Below are 24,089 nucleotides of genomic sequence, written 5' to 3'. Positions count from 1 at the left end.
AGGCCAAAGTCACACTTGTGAATGTCTCGTATTGCATCATCCAGCACGGCCTGATGCGCTCCAGACAGGAGCGTCTCAGCTGCATAGAGCTACATGCAGCTGACCTGCTCCTGTCAGGAGAGTGTGCGGCCATGCCGGGTGATGCGACACGAGACTCACGCGAGGCACTCACAAGTGTGACCCAGCCTTAGGGTACTTTTACACTTGCGTTCAGCGGAGTCCGTCACTATGGAGAATAGCGCAGTCCGTTAACGCAACCAGGGAATTTGTTAGTGTTTTTTATTTCTAATAAATGATTTTTTCGGGTGTGTGTGTTTATTTACTGTAACTTACAGGTTAATCATGGAAGGTATCTCGTGGAGATGCCTGACATGATTAATCTAGGATTTAGTGGCAGCTATGGGCTGCCATTAACTCCTTATTACCCCGATTTGCCAATGCACCAGGGCAAATCGGGAAGAGCCGGGTACAGTCCCAGAACTGTCGCATCTAATGTATGCGGCAATTCTGGGTGGCTGCTGGCTGATATTGTTAGGCTGGGGGGCTCCCCATAACGTGGGGCTCCCCATCCTGAGAATACCAGCCTTCAGCCGTATGGCTTTATCTGGCTGGTATTAAAATTGGGGGGATCGCACGCCGTTTTTTTTAATTATTTATTTATTTCACTGCACAGTATAGACACGCCCACCGGCTGCTGTGATTGGGTGCAGTGAGACACCTGTCACTCAGCGTGGGGGCGTGTCTCACTGCAACCAATCATAGGCGCCTGTGGGCGGGGAAAGCAGGGAACACGAGATTGTTTAATGAGCGGCCGGCTTTTTCAAAATAGTAAAAGCCGCCGGAGCAGTGTGAATGCCGTGCAGCGCCGCGCCGGGTATCGGTGAGTATGAGAGAGGGCTGCTAACTTCAGTCACTCAGGGGATTAGCGGTCACCGGTGAGTCTTCACTGGTGACCGCTAATCAGGACGCGGCACAGACAGAGCCACAGCATGACAATGAAGTTGGGTGAAGTTCACCAGAGTTCATTCTGATCGTGCGGCTCTGTCTGTGTCTGCTGTCATCTGCCATTCAGCTCTGCTACATGGCTGTCTGTGTCTGCTGTCAGCGGCCATGTAGCAGAGCTGAATGGCAGATGACATAGTAAAAAATAGGCATTAAAAACGCATTACATACGCTAGTAAAATCATTAATTTATTCAGAAAAAACATCGCACTTGCGTTGCACTCGGACCTAACGTGAACTAAAATCAGCCGAGTTTTTCAGCCCAGTCGGACTGATTTTACTCGCATAGATTTGTTTTCAGCCTATCCCAAACTGATGAGTGAGGCTCCAGTCATGTGTATAATACAACGGTGCGCTCCAGCTACTAGCCAGAACTGAAGAAACACTGGCGTCCATCACAATGAGCAGGGAGGACTAACGCTCCCAGCGGTATGGGACAGTGTTCGGAGTCACACTCGCGCGAGTCTCGTATCACATCACCCGGCATGACCACACACTCTCCTGACAGGAGCGGATCGGCTGTATGTATTTCTATGCAGCTGAGACATTCCTGTCCGGAGAGTGTGCGTCCATGCCGGGTGATGCGCTGCAAGACTCGCGCGAATCTCTCGCAAGTGTGACCCCCGGCCTAAGATGGTTACCCCTGAAGATACAGGTCACTGGGTCACCTGCATTACATGCGGCATAGGACCCCTTTACGTAGATTTCATGCACGAGTGATAGAAGCAAAAACCGTGAGCCTCCTGCGCCTGCCCCGGCTTTGATAGCGTACAGGAGTGCGGGCTGCGCCTGCCCCGGCCCTGACAACAGAGCACAGGAGTGCGGGCTGCGCCTGCCCCGGCCCTGACCTGACAACAGAGCACAGGAGTGCGGGCTGCGCCTGCCCCGGCCCTGACAACAGAGCACAGGAGTGCGGGCTGCGCCTGCCCCGGCCCTGACAACAGAGCACAGGAGTGCGGGCTGCGCCTGCCCCGGCCCTGACCTGACAACAGAGCACAGGAGTGCGGGCTGCGCCTGCCCCGGCCCTGACAACAGAGCACAGGAGTGCGGGCTGCGCCTGCTCTGTAGCGTCCTCACGCTGACATGCGCATTACACCTACAGAAATCTTCCGCTCACTACTAGGCCGCACAAACACGTGACTCTACACCACGCCCCCTCCCCGGCTCGGCGCAGTCGTGGACTTTCTAACCGCCAGCAGGAGCACCGGAAGCAGCGGATCGGGCCCGGCCACCGAGCGTGATTGGCTGAGGCTTCGCGCTGCTCTGCACTCTCGGATCCGCCGCCGTTTGCTCCCGGTACCGCCGCCATCAGCTGTACAGTAAGTTCCTGTATGTTGTGCCTTCTGCAGAGCAGTGCAGCAGTAGGTGCCGCACTTGGAAGTCTGCTGCTCACTTCCATTAGGAGCGCCGCTCACACTGCCTTACACATAGTACTGCCTGCTAATATGGAAACTGTTAAACTTTCCAAAGAAGGTTTCAGCTATGAAGGTGTTAATAGTGCAAATCAATATTTTCCAAACTTTGTTTTTGCATTATTGACCATCCCCAAAAACAAAAATCCTTCACTGAGGGCTCTTGTCTTTAAAGGCGCTTTCCATTGCTCTGACAAGCCTTCCTCAATCCGTATGTTTCCCTCTAGTAAAATAAAACCCCTTCTACACCTCCGGCGCCGTTCTGGTGGTCGTGGAAGAATCCTGCATCATGTGATCCCTGCTGCCAATCAGTGGCCACCTCACTCTGCGCCCTCTGACAGTTCGGAGGGGAGTATTAGGCTATGTGCCCACGCTGCGGATTTACCGCGGATTTTGCCGAAAATCTGCAGCAGCGGCACTTCCAAGCCATTTCAATGGCATTTTGGAAATGCTGTGCCCATGCTGCGGATTTTTCCGCGGCGGATTTGCCGCGGATTTTGATCCGGAAAAATCTGCAGCATGTCAATTATTGTTGCGGATTTTGTTGCGGATTTTTCCCATGCAAGTCAATGCAAGGTGTAAAATCCACAAGAAATCCGCAGGTCTGTTCCCACAGGCTCTTTTTCCTGCGGATTTCGCAAACAAATCCGCAGGAAGTGATGTAGGATAGTTCAGGAAGAGGAAGTTTCACCATTTTGTAGTGTAGAGTAGTGGCAGTGTAGTCGTGTTGTGTCCGGACTCTGGATTGCCAGCTAAAAGCAGCTCGTTACAGGCTGCTTGCTTTTAGCTGGCAAAACAGGATCCCAGGTCTTTTTTCACAATTCTTTTAAAAAAAAAAAAAAAAAAAAATGTGCTCCGCTGTATTTTCACTGTCCAGCCCGATGCAAGCAAGCAACTGAGGGCTGTGCTTCTCAGCGGGATAAGGCTGAAGCATTCTCTGCCCCTCCCGCTGAGAAAAACAGTCCTCAGCTGCCTCTGAAAATGGCAGCTCCGTTGTGAAGCGCCATTCTCAGGTGCTGTACCGAGGCTCATCCAGATGCCCTGATGCATTTGGCTGGCTGGGTAATTACGGGGTTAATGCCAGTTTTCTGCAAACTGGCACTAAGCCCGAGGTTCATAATGTCATGCCTGTGTAGACACGGCCATTATGAACCTTCGTTTGGTACTAAAGAAAAGAAAACACTTTTTTAAAAATTTTATTTGAAAGAAAAACACACACACACATCCCTGATTGCCATCTTTATTACTCCATGAATCCCCGACGATAATCCATGACAACTACGAGCCGGGCTCCGATGTGCACCCGGCTGACCCGGGCACTGACGTCAGCCGGTGACAGCAGCCGTCAGTGTTCGAGATGCTGCAAAGCTCTCTTCCGGCTGCTGGTACCGGCTGACGTCCGTGCCCGGGTCACATGAGTGCACATCGTCAGCTGTCGGTGTGCAGTCAGCTGACCTGCCCGCGCTCGCGAATTAAGTCAGCTGACCAGGGCTCTGACGTCAGACGTTCCCAGCTGCCGGAAAAGAGCTGTGCAGCATTTAATAATACACTGACGGCTGCTGTCACCGGCTGACGTCAGTGCCCGGGTCAGCCGGGTGCACATCGGAGCCCGGCTCGGAGTTGTCATGGATTATCGTCGGGGGATTCAGGGAGTAATAAAGATGGCAATCAGGGATGTGTGTGTGTTTTTCTTTCAAATAAAATTTTTAAAAAAGTGTTTTCTTTTCTTTATTACCAAACGGAGGTTCATAATGGCCGTGTCTACACAGGCATGACATTATGAACCTCGGGCTTAGTGCCAGTTTGCAGAAAACTGGCATTAACCCCGTTATATTACCCAGCCAGCCAATGCATCAGGGCAGCTGGATGAGCCTCGGTACAGCACCTGTGAATGGCGCTTCACAACGGAGCCGCCATTTTCAGGGGCAGCTGAGGACTGTTTTTCTCAGCGGGAGGGGCAGAGAATGCTTCAGCCTTATCCCGCTGAGAAGCACAGCCCTCAGTTGCTTGCTTGCATCGGGCTGGACAGTGAAAATACAGCGGAGCACTTTTTTTTTTTTTTTTTTTTTTAAAAATACCAGTGAAAGGGAACATGGCACCACATTTTTTGGCTGTAAGCTGCGGCCACCACCACTGGGTTATTATATACAGCCTGTTAAAATGCTGTATATAAGAGCACAGTGGTGTTGGCCGCAGCTTTTTACAAAAAAAGTGGCGACAGGTTCCCTTTAAACATTTCTGCCCCTTTATTACAAAATGGATAATGGAGAAGAAAGGAGGGTTGGGACAGGAAATGACATAAAGAGCCTTTTTTTTTCAAACAAGCTTTATTCAGAAACACAATAGAGTACAATGGACAAAATCCACATCAAAATCCGCGTCAAATCCGCACCTATGCTAAGGTGCGGATTCCGGGGGAAAGCTGCGGATTTTGATGCAGAAAAATCCGCAGGTACATTCTACCGTGGACACATAGCCTTAGGGTGTGACGTGCCCACGATCAGTGTTTGGAGCGGTTTGGATGTAGCATGTTTCAGTTGCATCCAAAACGCTGCGTCGCACAGAACAAGCACGGTAGATGGGATTTATAGAAATCTGCCCACTGTTTGTGACCCGCAGCGAAAACTGACCTGCGGTGCGGCTTTCCGAGGCCACAGCATGTCAATTCTTTATGGAGTCGCAAGCGTTCTCTAGAAAAAGCACAAGCGAGGGACCGCAGTGCCCCAAACCCTGATAATAGGCACATGCAGCTGCAGTCTCCTGCAGAGAAGCACACAGCAGTTCCTGATCGTGGGCACGTACCCTAAATGTAATTACCTTTTAACCCTTTCACGACCGGCCGATTTTTCGCTTTCCGTTTTTTTTTTTCGCCATTCTTTTTCTGAGAGACGTAACTTTTTTATTTTTCAGTCAATATGGTCATGTGAGGGCTCATTTTTTGCGGAACGAGCTGTACTTTTAAATGAAACCATCAGTTTTACCATATTGTGTACTAGAAAATGGCAAAAAAATTCCAAATGCTGAAAAATTGCAAAAAAAGTGCGATAGCACTATGGTTTTTGAGATATTTTATTCACTGTGTTCACTATATGCTAAAACTGATGTGTGGGTGTGATGCCTCAGGTCAGTGCGAGTTCGTAGACACCAAACATGTATAGGTTTACTTTTATATAAGGGGTTAAAAAAAAATCGGAAGTTTGTCCGAAAAAAGTGGCGCACGTTTTACGCCATATTCCGTGACCCATAGCGTTCTCATTTTTCAGGATCTTAGGCTCAATGACGGCTTATTTTTTGCGTCTCGAGCTGACGTTTTTAACGGTACAATTTTTGCGCAGATGCTACGTTTTGATCGCCTCTTATTGCATTTTGCGCAAAAGTTGTGGCGACAAAAAAACGTCATTTTGGCGTTTGGAATTTTTTTGCCGCTACGCCGTTTACTGATCAGATTAATTGATTTTATATTTTGATAGATCGGGCGTTTCTGAACGCGGCGATACCAAATGTGTGTATATTTTTTATTTTTTTAACCCTTTAATTTTCAATGGGGCGAATGGGGGGTGATTTGAACTTTTAGGTTTTTTTGTTTTATTTTAATTTTTTAAAACTTATTTTTTTACTTTTTTTTTTTATTTTACTAGTCCCCCTAGGGGGCTATTGCGATCAGCATTCCGATCGCTCTGCAGTATCTGCTGATCACAGCTGGAAGGCTGTAAACAGCAGATACGCTGTCTTTCTCTTTTGCTGTGCCCCGGGCACAGCGAAAGTGAAACCAATTCATGTGTAGTACAGGAGTCATCACATGACCCTGTACTACCATGACAACTATCGGGAGTCACGTGATCGCGTCACGTGACTTCCGGTTTCGGCGGTAAGTAAAACTTTACCGCGATTGCGCTTATAATGGCGCTGTCAGGTATTGACAGCGCCATATAAGGGGTTAATCGGCACGAGCAGATAACGATTCTGCTCGTGCCTAGCAGGCACACATCTCAGCTGTGAAAATCAGCTGAGATGTGTGCCAATCGCGGCATGCTGCCGCCGGAGGACCGCGGGCAGTAAGATTATGTCATTTAGGACGTAATTTTACGGCCCGCGGTCGTTAAGGGGTTAAAGGGAAGCGGGTATTGAAGGGCTTGTCTGAGCAGTGGAACACCCTTTTAAGACAAAACGGGTACAAATTACCAGCCATACTAAAAACATAAGTATTCACAAAAGGCAAACCTCCTGCACCGCTGATTTGCTGTGGCTCTGGTTTTAGGTTACCGTATTTTTCAGACTATAAGATGCACTTTTTTTCCCCCCAAATATTGGGGCAAAGTGAGGGGTGCGTCTTATAGTCTGAATGTAGGGTTGCAGGGAATGAGGGTGCTGCGGTGGCGCGGGTCATCTGCGGCACGAGCAAGCTGTAGCAGCGTCTGCCATGACCACGTGGGCCCGCTCATTTCATATGCACGCCCATCATCTCTCAGCGCTAAAGCTGGCGCTGACAGGTGGGTGGGGTGATGGGCAGGGGGTGCACATATAGTAAACAGCCGGCCCGCATGCTCACCCCTGGCAACTACAGCCTGGAGTGATCATGTGCGTCTCTATTCACTGCCCCCATGCGCATCATCTGTGCGGGGGGGCAGTGAATAAGTACGGTACACTCACCCGTCACCGTTCCCCTGCAGCATCACGATGTCCTCCTGTCTGCCGGCCAGCTGATCTGTGTAGAAAGCGGTGAGCACAGCGATGACGTCATCTCTGTGCGCACGGCTAGTCTCCACACATATCAGCCGGCAGACAGGAGGACATTGCGATGCTGCAGGGGAACGGCTCCAGCGCTGCTGCTGACACAGAGAGGAAGATGAGCGATGCTGCAGGGAGTGAGGAAAGGTGAATATAAACGTTTATTTTTTTTTTTCTGTGCCACAGGATGCCGGCCATATACCAGGATGGGGGTATATTATGACCAGGATGGGGGTATTTATCAGGATGAGGGACATATATAATGAATGGGGATCATATACAAGGCAGGAGGATCATTACCAGGGTGGGGTACCTTGGTAGAGAATTTGGAGACATTACCCCCATAATAGTGTCAGCAGCAGATCCTCGCCCCATAACAGTGTGTCATGACCACATTTTTTTGCTTAAAATGTTATTTTCCTCCTCTAAAACCAGGGTGCGTCTTATGGTCCGGTGCGTCTTATAGTCCGAAAAATACGGTACTTACTTGATGTGATGGCCGATCTAGTATGTACACCTCTTGTCTGCAGAGGTCAGTGATTGGCAGCAGCAGTCCTATGCATTTATTGTACACCAGACTGGATCCCTCATAATTCTGTTCTCACCCCAGAGCAGTAAATAAATGATACAATTAAAGGGGCTTTCCACTGTAAAGGGAATCTGTCACCAGGATTATGCCACCTAATCTGAGATCAGCATGACGTAGGGACAGAGATACTGATTGCAGCGATGTGTCACTTATTGGGCTGGTAAGTGTAGTTTTGATAAAATCACTGTTTAATTAGCAGTAGATTATCATTAGAGGACTACTTAGCATGCTGCCAGGTAGCCCATCATATTCATGATCTCTGTATAACTGATAGATCTGCAGCAGAGAAAACATTTGATTTTATCAAAATAATAGCATTCATCCCAGTAAGTGACACATCGCTGGAATCAGGGTCTGTATCTTTACATTATGCTGCTTTCAGATGAGAGAGAAAAAACTTGGTGACAGATTTGGGGGTCCAAATCATAGACCCCAAATGATTTTATATATGTAACAAAATTAAGCAGGTTTCTTGCTTCCCCAGGTCCAGCGTTGGCTCTCTAGCCTCTAGTTTGTCAGCAGCTCACATCACCACTGCAGCCCATCAACTTTCATCTGTTTGCCAATGTACATGACATGAGCTGCTGAACTCCTCCATTAGCTGCAGCAGAGATGCGCATTGTTCACCTGACCTCCCTGCTGCCAAAACACTGAGACCGGAGCAGCGGAGAATAAAAGGATCTGAACCCGGAGAGGGGAGGTGAGTACCTGATCCGATATATAGTCCTTTTTTTTTTTTTTTTTTTTTTTATTCTTCCTTACAGGGGGTTGTCCCTATGGTTCCACCATGTAAAATACTGCAATACCTTTCCTCACCTCCAGTGCCATTCCAGTGAAGTCAGCATTGCCCCTTCCACTGCTCATTATTAATTATTATTATAGTGCCATTTATTCCAAGGCACTTTACATGTGAAAGGGGTATACATAATAGGGACAAGTACAATAATCATAAACAATGCAATGCTCATGTGTCCTTGTCACACAACGCCTGCCGCCAATCACCGCTGCCTTCAGGAAAAATCACATACATCTGGAGTAAGTGAAAGACATTGACGTTTTCCGTTGATATACCAGAAATAGGAATGTCCATTTTATCAAACAAAAAAGTTTGTATTCACCTCACTGGCCAGCATCAAGTCATGTGGGCACCGCATGGAGGTCCTACACTGGCCAGCATCAGGACATATGGGCCCTGCACACAGGTCCTACACTGGCCAGGATCAGGACATATGGGCCCTGCATACAGATCCTACACTGAAATGAAATCTTTATTTTTTTATATAGCGCTAACATATTCCGCAGCGCTTTACATACATTAGGAACACTGTCCCCATCGGGGCTCACAATCTAAATTCCCTATCTGTATGTCTTTGGAGTGTGGGAGGAAACCGGAGTACCCGGAGGAAACCCACGCAAACACGGGGGAACATACAAACTCCTTGCAGATGTTGTTGTCCTTGGTGGGATTCGAATCCAGGACCCCAGCGCTGCAAGACTGTAGTGCTAACCACTGAGCCACCGTGCCGCCCATACTGATCAGCATCAGGACCTATGGGCCCTTCTCACAGGTCCTACACTGGCCAGCATCAGGACTTATGGGCCCTGCACACAGGTCCTACACTGGCCAGCATCAGGACCTGTAGGACCTGTGTGCAGAGCCCATACTGGCCAGGATCAGGACCTATGGGCCCTGCACACAGGTCCTACACTGGCCAGGATCAGGACCTATGGGCCCTGCACACAGGTCCTACACTGGCCAGCATCAGGACCTATGGGCCCTGCACACAGATCCTACACTGGCCAGCATCAGGACCTATGGGCCCTGCACACAGGTCCTACACTGGCCAGCATCAGGACCTATGGGCCCTGCACACAGGTCCTACACTGGCCAGCATCAGGACCTATGGGCCCTGCACACAGGTCCTACACTGGCCAGCATCAGGACCTATGGGCCCTGCACACAGGTCCTACACTGGCCAGCATCAGGACCTATGGGCCCTGCACACAGGTCCTACACTGGCCAGCATCAGGACCTATGGGCCCTGCACACAGGTCCTACACTGGCCAGCATCAGGACCTATGGGCCCTGCACACAGGTCCTACACTGGCCAGCATCAGGACCTATGGGCCCTGCACACAGGTCCTACACTGGCCAGCATCAGGACCTATGGGCCCTGCACACAGGTCCTACACTGGCCAGCATCAGGACCTATGGGCCCTGCACACAGGTCCTACACTGGCCAGCATCAGGACCTATGGGCCCTGCAGACATCATCATGATGCTGGCGTAAAGAATTCTAGGCCCATCATTAACACTGGTGTTGCATACACCAGTTCTAATGAAGGGGCTCGCAGGAGTTCAGTGCACCTAGTTCTTGGCTTAAAGGAGCTCCTGTTACTCTGTGCGTTGCCGCCACCAGACGTTTGCCCCATTTGGGGACTGAAGTGCATTTCTGGAGAAAGCTACACCATCAAGGCGGTATAAGTTATGAATTTGATGGTGAGGTGCCCTGTCCTGCCCATGATACTACCGTATTGGCATAACTAGTTGGGGTTCATTATTTTTACACAGCAAACAAACTAAGAAAAAATAACTTCAACCTACAATTTGAAATAAAATAGATACAAACAAAAACTGATCAGTATATAATTTCAATTAGTAAAAAAAAATATAGATGATATATCCGTTTTTTAAAGGGACTCTGCACATAATGGCTGTTCAAGCAAAGAACAGGTGCTCGGTGCATCATGGCGGGTACAATCATTTTATATTCACCTTCCCACCTGCTTGTTTTCTCTATCTCTACCCCACCCGCCACTCATCACCTCTTTGAGTGACAGTTCTAGTTTCATAGCGAAAAGTGGAGACAGAAGACAAAATAAGCGGGTAGGAAGCTGCACTTATATGTTTGCCCTGCCATGATGCACGAGTGCCTCTTCTTGGTTTGAACAGTCATTCTGTGCTGACAGTCCCTTAAAGTGAGACTGTCTGCACAGAATGACTGTTGAAACGTAGCACAGGTGCTCATTTAAGAGCAGCGTCCCACCTGCTTGTTTTCCCTGTATCGCCAATTCTATTGAGGAGACGGGCTTCATAGTCAGCAGAAGGTGGAGATAGAAAACAAACAGGTGGGGTTGAGAAAACCTAAAGGGATTCTCGTCAAAGAATGACTGTTCAAACCAAGTACAGGCGCTCGTCTATCATGGCGGGACCAGTCATTTAAATTCACCTTCGCACCTGCTGGTTTTCCTACTATCTCCACCCTTCTCTGGCTCTATGAGTCAGCGCAGTCAGAGGGGGGTGGAGATAGAGGGAAACCAAGCAGATGTGAAGGTGTATTTAAATGGCCGAGCACCTGTACTTAGTTTGAACATTCATTCGGTGCTGACAGTCCCTTGAAGTATTCTTCAGTGTGTTATCTTGGGGTTTTTTTTGTTTGTGTTCTAAAAACTTTTTGAAATTTGTGTACAACTGTTGTATCTTTGGACGACAATATCATAATTTAAACAATGATGAGATTCTCTGTAGATAGAAGATGAAGGAGGAGCAGAGCTCTCTAGTTCGTTCCTCCCTGTCTAGTTCGTTCCTCCCTGTCTAGTTCGTTCCTCCCTGTCTAGTTCGTTCCTCCCTGTCTAGTTCGTTCCTCCCTGTCTAGTTCGTTCCTCCCTGTCTAGTTCGTTCCTCCCTGTCTAGTTTGTTCCTCTCTCTCGAGCTCATTCCATCGTCACAGAACGTCATCAGTAACAACTTCCCTCTCCTATCCCAGTAATGGGAAAATCTTCACTGAATACAGATTTCTTTGTCGCTCCTAATTGGGAGACCCAGACAATTGGGTGTATAGCTACTGCCTCCGGAGGCCACACAAAGCACTACACTTAAAAGTGTAAAGCCCCTCCCCTTCTGCCTATACACCCCCCGTGGGATCACGGGCTCCTCAATTTTCATGCTTTGTGCGAAGGAGGTCAGACATCCACGCATAGCTCCACTGTTTAGTCAGCAGCAGCTGCTGACTATGTCGGATGGAAGAAAAGAGGGCCCATACTAGGGCCCCCAGCATGCTCCCTTCTCACCCCACTTTTGTCGGCGGTGTTTGTTAAGGTTGAGGTACCCATTGCGGGTACGGAGGCTGGAGCCCACATGCTGCTTCCTTCCCCATCCCCCTTAGGGCTCTGGGTGAAGTGGGATTTTACCGGTCTCCAGGCACTGAGACCGTGCTCCATCCACAGCCGCTGGGGAATCTGCTGGATATGGAGCTGAGTATCGTCAGGGACATGGCCCTGCTACGTCAAGGTACTCTGTGTCCCCGTACAGACCGCGCGCAGACACACTGCAGCATTGCTGGGTGTGTTAGTGCGCCGGGGACAACAGCGCTGCGCGCTTGTGCCACTACTCACTACAGCTCTGCTGAGTGAGTTAATGTATTGGGAACTGCCGCGCCGGCCGCTGCTGTCAGTTTACGCTGCGGCCCGGCTGGGACTTGTGGTGCGCCGGGGACTTCCGCGCTGGCCGTGCATATATGACGGCCGCGCTTATTACCCGGCTTTTGCGGCCTAGTTTCGCTTCGTTCCCGCCCCCAGGCCTGCCAGTCAGGGGAAGGGCGGGACGCTGTACAGAACATCAGCGCAGAGGGCTGGAGTCTACTTTACATACTCCAGCCCTCACACTGGACACAGTGGGACGCCAGTTTCCCGCACTTTGTCTGAGGCACGCCCACGGTCCGCCCCTCTTCACAGAACGCCGGCAGCCATTCCTGTGTGCAGTCTGAGCTGGAGAGGGGAGACAAGTTCTGGGAGACCCAGACACGGGATTCTGGCGACCACACACCCGCGTTTGAGCGGGCGGTAAGCGGCACCTCTGGTGCTGACCCCACTAGTGCCGAAGTGTACATTTGTATTTTTATGCTTGCATGTTATACATTGCACTGTACGGTCGCTGGTGATTCTTGGCTATATACCCTCCTAGATTGCTCAGAGGAGACAACAGCATGTCATCCGCAAAAAGCAAGGGTGCCAAGGCACAGGCTTTCTATGCTGCTTGTACCGCATGTGAGGCTACTCTACCGGCAGGTTCCACTGACCCCCATTGTGTGCAGTGCTCGGCCCCTGTGGCACTTGCTCGGCCGGGGCCTCTGCTAGAGGTGACCCAGGGAGAACCACCTGTGAATACTGTCCAGGTGACGGGGACGGAGTTTGCAGTTTTTGCGGATAGATTGTCTGTGACTATGACTAAAATTCTAGAAACTTTGCAGTCTAGACCAGTAACTCAGACCATGGGCACTGTTGAATCATTGCTCCCTGGTCCCCCTCAGTTGGAACAGGTCCGGGCTCCGGGGGTGTCCCATGCATCCCAGGGTGAAGGCTCTGACACGGACGACAGTCCCAGACAGCCTAAGCGAGCTCGCTATGAGCGGCCCTCGACTTCATCACACTGGTCAGGGTCCCAGCAGGAGGACTCTCTGTATGATGAGGCGGAGGTAGCTGATCAGGATTCAGATCCTGAGACTGCTCTCAATCTGGATACTCCTGATGGTGACGCCATAGTGAATGATCTTATAGCGTCCATCAATAGAATGTTGGATATTTCTCCCCCAGCTCCTCCAGTGGAGGAGTCAGCTTCACAGCAGGAGAAATTCCATTTCAGGTATCCCAAGCGTAAATTAAGTACTTTTCTGGACCACTCTGACTTTAGAGAGTCAGTCCAGAAACACCACGCTTATCCAGATAAGCGTTTCTCCAAACGGCTTAAGGATACACGTTATCCTTTTCCCCCTGACGTGGTCAAGGGCTGGACCCAGTGTCCCAAGGTGGATCCTCCAATCTCCAGGCTTGCGGCTAGGTCCATAGTTGCAGTGGAAGATGGGGCTGCACTTAAAGATGCCACTGACAGACAGATGGAGCTCTGGTTGAAATCCATCTATGAAGCTATCGGCGCGTCGTTTGCTCCAGCATTCGCAGCCGTATGGGCACTCCAAGCTATTTCAGCTGGTCTTACACAGATTGACACGGTCACACGTACATCTGTTCCGCAGGTGGCATCCTTAACCTCTCAAATGTCTGCATTTGCGTCTTACGCGATTAATGCTGTCCTGGACTCTACGAGCCGTACGGCAGTGGCGTCCGCCAACTCCGTGGTTTTACGCAGAGCCTTGTGGTTAAGGGAATGGAAGGCAGATTCTGCTTCCAAAAAGTGCTTAACCAGTTTGCCATTTTCTGGTGACCGACTGTTTGGTGAGCGTTTGGATGAAATCATTAAACAGTCCAAGGGTAAGGATTCATCCTTACCTCAGCCCAGACAAAACAAACCCCAACAGAGGAGGGGACAGTCGGGGTTTCGGTCCTTTCGAGGCTCGGGCAGGTCTCGATTCTCCTCGTCCAAAAGGACTCAAAAGGATCAGAGGAGCTCAGATTCTTGGCGGGCTCAGTCACGCCCAAAAAAGACAGCCGGAAGACCCGCTACCAAGGCGGCTTCCTCATGACTTTCGGCCTCCTCTCTCCGCATCCTCGGTCGGTGGCAGGCTCTCCCGCTTTGGCGACATTTGGCTGCCACAGGTCAAAGACCGTTGGGTGAGAGACATTCTGTCTCACGGGTACAGGATAGAGTTCAGTTCTCGTCCTCCAACTCGATTCTTCAGAACTTCTCCACCTCCCGACCGAGCCGATGCTCTTCTGCAAGCGGTGTGCACTCTAAAGGCAGAAGGAGTGGTGACCCCTGTTCCTCTTCAGGAGCAAGGTCACGGTTTTTACTCCAATTTGTTTGTGGTGCCAAAAAAGGACGGGTCTTTCCGTCCCGTTCTGGATTTAAAACTGCTCAACAAGCATGTGAAAACCAGGCGGTTCCGGATGGAATCTCTCCGCTCCGTCATCGCCTCAATGTCTCAAGGAGATTTCCTAGCATCAATAGACATCAAGGATGCTTATCTCCACGTGCCGATTGCTCCAGAGCATCAGCGTTTTCTACGCTTCGTTATAGGAGACGAACACCTTCAGTTCGTAGCTCTGCCTTTCGGGCTGGCGACAGCCCCACGGGTCTTCACCAAGGTCATGGCAGCAGTAGTAGCAGTCCTGCACTCTCAAGGTCACTCTGTGATCCCGTATTTGGACGATCTACTGGTCAAGGCACCCTCTCAAGAGGCATGCCAACACAGCCTGAACGTTGCGCTGGAGACTCTCCAGAGTTTCGGGTGGATCATCAACTTTTCAAAGTCAAATCTGACTCCGACCCAATCGCTAACATATCTTGGCATGGAGTTTCATACTCTCTCAGCGATAGTGAAGCTTCCGCTGGACAAACAGCGTTCACTACAGACAGGGGTGCAATCTCTCCTTCAAGGCCAGTCACACCCCTTGAGACGCCTCATGCACTTCCTAGGGAAGATGGTAGCAACAATGGAGGCAGTCCCTTTCGCGCAGTTTCATCTGCGTCCACTACAATGGGACATTCTCCGCCAATGGGACGGGAAGTCGACGTCCCTCGACAGGAACGTCTCCCTTTCTCAGGCAGCCAAGGAATCTCTTCGGTGGTGGCTTCTTCCCACTTCATTGTCAAAGGGAAAGTCCTTTCTACCCCCATCCTGGGCGGTGGTTACGACAGACGCGAGTCTTTCAGGGTGGGGAGCAGTTTTTCTCCACCACAGGGCTCAAGGTACGTGGACTCAGCAAGAGTCCACCCTTCAGATCAATGTTCTGGAAATCAGAGCAGTGTATCTTGCCCTAAAAGCGTTCCAGCAGTGGCTGGAAGGCAAGCAGATCCGAATTCAGTCGGACAACTCCACAACGGTGGCATACATCAACCACCAAGGAGGAACACGCAGTCGGCAAGCCTTCCAGGAAGTCCGGCGGATTCTGACGTGGGTGGAAGACATGGCATCCACCATATCCGCAGTTCACATCCCAGGCGTGGAAAACTGGGAAGCAGACTTCCTCAGTCGCCAGGGTATGGACGCAGGGGAATGGTCTCTTCACCCGGACGTGTTTCAGGAGATCTGTCGCCGCTGGGGGATGCCGGACGTCGACCTAATGGCGTCCCGGCACAACAACAAGGTCCCGGCTTTCATGGCACGGTCTCACGATCACCGAGCTCTGGCGGCGGACGCCTTAGTTCAAGATTGGTCGCTGTTCCGGCTACCTTATGTGTTTCCACCTCTGGCACTGTTGCCCAGAGTGCTGCGCAAGATCAGGTCTGACTGCCGCCGCGCCATCCTCGTCGCTCCAGACTGGCCGAGGAGGTCGTGGTACCCGGATCTGTGGCACCTCACGGTAGGCCAACCGTGGGCACTACCAGACCGACCAGACTTGTTGTCCCAAGGGCCGTTTTTCCATCGGAATTCTGCGGCCCTGAACCTGACTGTGTGGCCATTGAGTCCTGGATCCTAGCGTCTTCAGGATTATCTCAAGAGGTCATTGCCACCATGAGACAGGCTAGAAAACCATCCTCCGCCAAGATCTACCACAGGACGTGGAAGATATTCTTATCTTGGTGCTCTGCTCAGGGAGTTTCTCCCTGGCCATTTGCATTGCCTACTCTTCTTTCTTTCCTACAATCCGGTTTGGATAAAGGTTTGTCGCTCGGCTCCCTTAAAGGACAAGTCTCAGCGCTATCTGTATTTTTTCAGAAACGCCTAGCACGACTTCCTCAGGTACGCACGTTCCTGCAAGGGGTTTGTCATATCGTCCCTCCTTTCAAGCGGCCGTTAGAGCCCTGGGATCTGAACAGGGTTCTAATTGCTCTCCAGAAGCCGCCTTTCGAGCCTATGAGGGATGTTTCCCTTTCTCGCCTTTCACAGAAAGTGGCCTTTCTAGTAGCGGTCACGTCTCTTCGGAGAGTGTCCGAGCTAGCAGCGCTATCATGCAAATCTCCCTTTCTGGTGTTTCACCAGGACAAGGTGGTTCTGCGCCCGATTCCGGAGTTTCTCCCTAAGGTGGTATCCCCCTTTCATCTCAATCAGGATATCGTCTTACCTTCTTTGTGTCCTCATCCAGTTCATCAATGTGAAAAGGATTTGCATTTGTTGGATCTGGTGAGAGCACTCAGAATCTACATTTCCCGCACGGCGCCTCTGCGCCGCTCGGATGCACTCTTTATCCTTGTCGCTGGTCAGCGTAAAGGGTCGCAAGCTTCCAAATCCACCCTGGCTCGGTGGATCAAGGAACCAATTCTTGAAGCCTACCGTTCTGCTGGGATTCCGGTTCCCTCAGGGCTGAAGGCCCATTCTACCAGAGCCGTGGGTGCGTCCTGGGCATTACGGCACCAGGCTACGGCTCAGCAGGTGTGCCAGGCGGCTACCTGGTCGAGTCTGCACACTTTTACCAAGCATTATCAGGTGCATACCTACGCTTCGGCGGACGCCAGCCTAGGTAGACAAGTCCTTCAGGCGGCGGTTGCCCACCTGTAGGAAAGGGCTGTTTTTTCGGCCCTATCACGAGGTGTTATTTTACCCACCCAGGGACTGCTTTTGGACGTCCCAATTGTCTGGGTCTCCCAATTAGTAGCGACAAAGAAGAAGGGAATTTTGTTTACTTACCGTAAATTCCTTTTCTTCTAGCTCCAATTGGGAGACCCAGCACCCGCCCTGTTTTCTTAGGGATTTTTGTTTTTTCGGGTACACATGTTGTTCATGTTGAATGGTTTCAGTTCTCCGATGTTTCTTCGGATCGAATTTGTTTTTAAACCAGTTATTGGCTTTCCTCCTTCTTGCTTTTGCACTAAAACTGAGGAGCCCGTGATCCCACGGGAGGGTGTATAGCCAGAAGGGGAGGGGCCTTACACTTTTAAGTGTAATACTTTGTGTGGCCTCCGGAGGCAGTAGCTATACACCCAATTGTCTGGGTCTCCCAATTGGAGCTAGAAGAAAAGGAATTTACGGTAAGTAAACAAAATTCCCTTCTTTACCTCAGAATTGAGAGTTTTGATAACCACTGATCACTTTTGGCAGAAAAAGAAGCAGATTTGTCTAAGATATATTACATAGTCGCTTATTTTCATGTGTACTATTGATTTAAGACACCAAAATTAAATTGATGGATATGTCCCAACTTCTGAAATGGGAAAAGACAAAGAAATGCGTTGGGTAACAGTGTTTTTTTTTTTGTTTTTTTTTTAACCCCTTCACGACCGCGGGCAGTAAAATTACGTCCTATTTTAACGTGACTTAACGACCAGGGACGTAATTTTACTGCCTAAACTTCATTTGATTGCCGTGGCCATAGCAACGGCTTTCAAATGATCTCCCCTGCTGTTTTTTACAGCAGGGGACCTTTGCTTGACCCCAGGGGGGGTGGCATCGCCACCCCCCATCGACGATCGTTGTGATTGGCTGTTCAAATCTGAACCGCCAACCACAACATTCGCACTGATTTCGGCAAAAATAATGCCCGAATTAGTGCGATACTATGAGATCCTGCTATGATCTATTGTAGCAGCTACAGCAAATCATAGGTGGATCTCAAACATGCCGCCCCCAGCCCCTGCAGCACTGATTGGAGCGATCGTGCTATGACGCGCAATCGCTCCAATCAGTGTGCAGTGGGGCGGTCTGATCTGCAGGTGGCCGCCCTCCCCAGGCCTGTGCTGGTCTGGGGAGCCTCCCCCAGCATGTCTGCAGCGTGGAGTGGCTGGTACTTGTGGTACCACGCCACCGCTGCCGCCGCTAATGTCACCGTCTTCTTGCCTGCTCCACGTGAGTATTGCACTCTTCTTCCAGCCCGTGCGCGCTCCCGTTATGGCCCCTGCGCGCTCCCGTTATGGCCCCTGCGCGCTCCCGTTATGGCCCCTGCCCGTGCCCGCCCCGATCTGCCCGCCGACATCCCGATCTTCTCCCCCTGCGATCTGCCTGCCTCCTCTGTCATCTCTATTCTGCTTCCTTCCTTCCTTCCTTCCTTCCTTCCTTCCTTCCTTCCTTCCTTCCTTCCTTCCTTCTTTCCTTGCTTCTCCGGTATCCCCCTCTGCTCTCCCCCTCCCCTCTCCCCCTCCCCTCTCCCCTTGACATCCTCTTACCTGCCTTCACCGGGTCATCCGATTTCTTCACTGGCCCGATCCAATCTGCCTCCATCTCTGGGTCCTTCTTCCTGGGTCTTCTGCTGATCTGTCCAACGTCCTGCCTGCGGCTCCTGTACAGATGTCTATCTCGCTTGCCTTCTGTACCTCCTGCTACTCCTCTGGGTACTGTGAGTATAACTTTTTTTTTTTCTTTTTTTTTTTTTTCCCCTGTATCCTGTCCATTTTTACACCTCATCTGTCCGTGCGTCCCGCCGAGCACTGATCATGGATGCAGATAACGGATCTGCATCCGTGGTCAATTTTTGGCGTGACTTTTTTTTTTCCGTATCCCCAACGCGTTTTGTATCGCATCTGTCCGTGCGTCCCGCCAATTGCTGATCAGGGATGCAGATAACGTATCTGCATCCCTGCTCAATTTTTGGCGTGACTTTTTTTCCGTATCCCCGACGCTATTTGTATCGCATCCGTCCGTGCGTCCCGCCAAGCGCTGATCAGGGATGCAGATAACGGATCTGCATCCCTGTTCAATTTTTGGCGTGACTTTTTTCTGTATTCGCGACGCTTTTTGTATCGCATCCGTCCGTGTGTCCCGCCGTGCGCTGATCAGGGATGCACATAACGGATCGGCATCCCTGCTCAATTTTTGGCGTGACCTTTTTTTTTTCCGTATCCCCAACGCTTTTTGTATCTCATCCGACCGTGCGTCCTGCAGCGGCCGATCAGTGCACTGCGTCTGTGCGTTTGAAAAGTCAAATGGCGTTCCTTCTCTTCTGAACCCCACCATGCGCCCAAACAATTACTTTCCACCACATATGAGGTATCTGCGTACTCAGGAAAAATTGCACAATACGTTTTATGGTGCATTTTTTCCTGATACCGTTGTAAAAAAAAAAAAAGCTACCTGGTTGATACAAAAATTTTGTGGTTAAAAAAAAATAATAATTTTCACGGTTCAACGTTATCAACTTCTGTGGAGCCCCTGGGGGTAAAAGGGGCTCACCAAACATCTAGATAAATTCCTTGAGGGGTCTAGTTCCGAAATGGGGTAATTTGTGGGAGAGCTCCACTGTTTAGGCACCATAGTGGGTCTCCAAACGTGACATGGCGTCCGCTAATGATTCCAACCAATTTTGCTGTCAAATGGCGCTCCTTCTCTTCTGAGCCCCGCCATGCGCCCAAACAATTACTTTCCACCACATATGAGGTATCTGCGTACTCAGGAAAATATGCACTATAAATTTTATGGTGAATTTTTTGCTGATACCCTTGTGAAAAAAAAGCTACCTAGTTGAAGCAACAGTTTTGTGGTAAAAAAAATTTTTTTTCTTTTCATAGCTCAACGTTATAAACTTCTGTGAAGCCCCCAGGTGTTCCAAGTGCTCACCAAACATCTAGAAAAATTATTTGAGGGCTCTAGTTTCCAAAATGGGGTCACTTGTGGGGGAGCTCCAATGTTTAGGCACCTCAGGGGGTCTTCAAACCCGACATGGCGTCCGCTAATGAGTGCAGCTAATTTTGCACTCAAAAATTCAAATGGCGGTCCTTGCCTTCCGAGCACTGCCGTGTGTCCAAACATTTGATTTCCACCACATATGAGGTATCTGCGTACTCAGGAGAAAATGCACAATACTTTTTTATGGTGCATTTTTTCCTGATGCCCTTGTGGAAGTAAAAGCTACCTAGTTGAAGCAACCGTTTTGTGGTAAAAAAAAAATTCTTTTCACAGCTCAACGTTATAAACCTCTGTGAAGCCCCCAGGTGTTCAAAGTGCTCACCAAACATCTAGAAAAATTATTTGAGGGCTCTAGTTTCCAAAATGGGGTCACTTGTGGGGGAGCTCCATTGTTTAGGCACCTCAGGGGGTCTTCAAACCCGACATGGCGTCCGCTAATGAGTGCAGCTAATTTTGCGTTCAAAAATTCAAATGGCGCTCCTTCCCTTCCGAGCTCCGCTGTGCGCCCAAACAATTGATTTTTACCACATATGTGGTATCAGCGTACTCAGGAGAAAATGCACAATAAATTGTAGGGTGCACTTTCTCTTTTCTCCCTTGTGAAAATGAAAATTTTATGGCTAAAGTAACATTTTTGTGTTAAAAAGTAAAATTTTCATTTTTTCCTTCCACATTGCTTTGGTTCCTGTGAAGCACCTAAAGGGTTAATAATCTTATTGGATGTGGTTTTGAGCAGAGTGAGGGGTGCAGTTTTTAGAATGGGGTCACTTTTGGGTATTTTCTGTCACCTAGGTCTCTCAAAGTCACTTCAAATGTGATGTCCCTAAAAAAAATTATTTTGTTGGAAAAATGAGAAATCGCTGATGACCTTTGACCCCTTCTAACTTCCTAACGAAAAAAAATTTTGTTTCGAAAATTGCGCTGATGTAAAGTAGACAAGTGGGAAAGTTTATTTAGTAACTATTATGTGTGACATATCTCTCAGATTTATGGGCATAAATTTTCAAAGTTTGAAAATTGCGAAATTTTCAAAATTTTTGCAAAATTTCCTAAATTTTCACAAATAAACGCAAAAATTATCGGTTTAAATTTACCACTGACATGAAGTACAATATGTCACGAAAAAACAATCTCAGAATTGCCAGGATCCGTTGAAGCGTTTCAGAGTTATAACCTGTCAAAGTGACACTGGTCAGAATTGCAAAAAATGGCCCAGTCATTAGGGTGTTTTAGTGGCCGGGGGTGAAGGGGTTAATGTATAAGTTGTGAAAATGTATAAATTTGCTCTTCTGTGTATAATTAATCTCTGATCGTTTATAACTTTTTTTTTTTTTTTTTCCCCCTCCGTCAGATTCAGTCATGCCTTCCTGTATCGTCAGTGGCTGTATTCATAAGACTACAAAGAAACAATGCAGTGAGGACGGGATCATAATGCATGCGTTTCCATCTAGCCTCTCTAGAATAAAGCTGTGGCTCAGAAGTATTGAAAAAAATAACCATCAGTTCTTTGGAAATATTGACTCTTTGTCCGACAGCATCCACTATAAGAAGAATAATAGTTCTTTTCGGATATGTTCTGACCACTTTCCGTTAGAATGCTATGTCTCAGCGCACAGTAGGAGGCGAGCTCTGAGGCAGGATGCAGTACCATCCATTTTCCGCGCCCCACTTACCTTACCTGATTTACCAGATACTACCGCTGCACAAAAAGTTCCTTTCATGGTGGATGCCATCACACAGACCGATCCGTATACAAACACAGAGGACAAAGGTGCACAATGGCCAGAGTTTGAGTTCAATATTGGAGGGCAGCGTTGGAAGATAGAGCATGACCATATATACCACACTCCCCGATTTACTAGCAAAAATTCTCAGCGACCTATGAATGTTAGCCCCCATGTAAATAACAAAAGCTTTCCTACAATTTATGAATTAAAAATAGAACAGTCCACTCAGCAAAAAGAGCCAGTGTCAGTGAATGCCTCCCACTGCTCGGAACCAACCCAGGAGCACGCACCTCGTTTATCTGCGTTTTCAGAGAGGGCCAGATGTATGCGGCAAAAAGTTGCCGATAAGAACCTTGTAAATGAACGCAAATTTATTGTATTTGAGTCATGCCTTGATGTTCTGTTTGAAAAGGTTAGATGCAAGTTTGGAGACTGTAATTCCCCCATTATCCGTACACAGAAACATGTTTTGGGCACATATTTGTCTGTGGCTGCTCAGTGTTATAAAGGACACACCTTTCATCTGTGGCACAGTCAGCCTACCAGAGGTGAAGTTGCTCTTGGAAATGTCTTGAGCTCAGCTGCCGTCTTATTTAGTGGATCACATTTTCACAAAGTACAAGAGATGTGCCAGTTATTGGGACTGCAGTTCATATCACCCCGCTTATATGACTTGTATCAACAAAACTACCTGATTCCTACAGTGGACATCCACTGGCAGCAGGAACGTCTGAGGCTCAATGACGCTTCTTTAGGGACTCGACTATGTCTTACAGGTAGTGGGCAATGCACTACTTATGAGAATGGTTTAAAGCATGGCATCTACACCTTCCTTGATGTTGCAACCAAGAGAATTGTTGACTTGGAACCTATTCAGGGAACCAAAGCGAACTCCTGTGCAGCCTTGAAAAAAAAGGCTTTTGTAAGGTGCTTAAATCGAATTTTACGGGATCAGTTTGAGGTAGCAGCTATTGCTACAGAAGATCATCTGAAAATAAAAAAAACTTGTGAGCAGCACTATAGGATCCCACATGAGTATGATGCTTGGCAATACACAAAAAGCATCGAAAAACGTCTTCTGGCAGCAAGCAAGAAGGAAAATTGTTCTGTCATTGCAAAATGGATTCCTAGCATAAAAAAACACTTGTGGTGGTGCTCAAGTACCAGCAATGGAAATGCTGAGGTGCTTCGTGAACTGTGGCAATCATTGCTTATGCATGTGACTGATCGACATGAATGGGATCATGGGGATATGTTCCATGCGTGCGCACATAGACAGTTAACAAGAATTGAGCGTCTTCGTCGACCCTGGATTAAAGAAAACTCCCAGCCGTATCTTGCGTTGTATGATGTGGTGATGAATCCCAAAGTCCTAAAAGACCTCCACCATCTCTCTCAGTTTTTGCACACGGGAGAAATAGCGGTATATCACCATTATTTATCAAAATACTGTCCCAAAAAGTTTCATTTCAAAGTGAACGCATTAGAGGCTCGGATAAAGCTGGCCGCATTGGCACACAACGCAAATGTTCACAAACCACGTGCAAAAACCAATTCCATACACCATGGAAAAGCTGCCATCGGGACACTGAGACTTGATATGGTTTCCACATGGAACAAGTCATGCATCTCAAAGACACTCTGTGGATCCTCTACTAATTCACACATATTTCCCATGATGACCGATGTCCTGAAGTTCTTTGATTATCGGCTTCTAAATCGTTCCTTGTGGACAGCCATAATAAAAGACTTTTCAGAACAGAGACTAAGCAAAAGAAGTTACTAACGTTAGTATCACTTACCTGTACATTTGGATGGGAACATACTCTTTTTGTTACTTTTTTAAATAAAATTCAGAAAAATACTTTACTACAAAAAAATCAATGAAACTTGCTTTAGGCTTTTTTTTTTTTTTTTTTTTTTTTGCGGCTTTGCTGCAGAAATTTCTGCAGAAAATGGTTGTAATCTTTCTGCAGACATTCCCCAGCAAAACCTATGGAAAAAAAAAAATAGCTGTGCGCACACTGCGTTTTTTTTCTCAAGAACATTCATTCTGCAGAATTTCTTGAGAAAAAGAATGAGGATGTCACTACTTTTCTGCATATACCTGCGTTTTTTTGCCATAGATAATAGTAAAAAACCGCAGGGACCAACCTGCGGAAACAACGCACCAAAACTGCGG

At 48.6% G+C, this 24,089-nt stretch overlaps 1 protein-coding gene across 1 annotated transcript; it reads left to right on the top strand.

Moving 5' to 3' along the window:
• Nucleotides 1-2,186: 2,186 nt before the first annotated feature.
• Nucleotides 2,187-23,765, top strand: LOC142300066 (uncharacterized). Its single transcript, XM_075341870.1, has 3 exons — nt 2,187-2,321; nt 8,216-8,431; nt 21,532-23,765. The coding sequence occupies exon 3, from the start codon at nt 21,540-21,542 to the stop codon at nt 23,691-23,693; it is 2,154 nt and encodes a 717-aa protein (XP_075197985.1). The 5' UTR covers nt 2,187-2,321; nt 8,216-8,431; nt 21,532-21,539; the 3' UTR covers nt 23,694-23,765.
• Nucleotides 23,766-24,089: the final 324 nt, after the last annotated feature.

This window comes from Anomaloglossus baeobatrachus, chromosome 1 (genome assembly GCF_048569485.1).
Source record: "Anomaloglossus baeobatrachus isolate aAnoBae1 chromosome 1, aAnoBae1.hap1, whole genome shotgun sequence".
NCBI classification, from domain to species: domain Eukaryota; kingdom Metazoa; phylum Chordata; class Amphibia; order Anura; family Aromobatidae; genus Anomaloglossus; species Anomaloglossus baeobatrachus.
The sequence above is the reverse complement of the archived record's forward strand: the minus strand, read 5'-3'. Positions and strand labels throughout refer to the sequence as shown.

What these genes read in the sequence shown, in the direction of transcription:
- LOC142300066 (XM_075341870.1), top strand. Translation starts at nt 21,540, where the DNA reads ATGCCTTCCTGTATCGTCAGTGGCTGTATTCATAAGACTACAAAGAAA.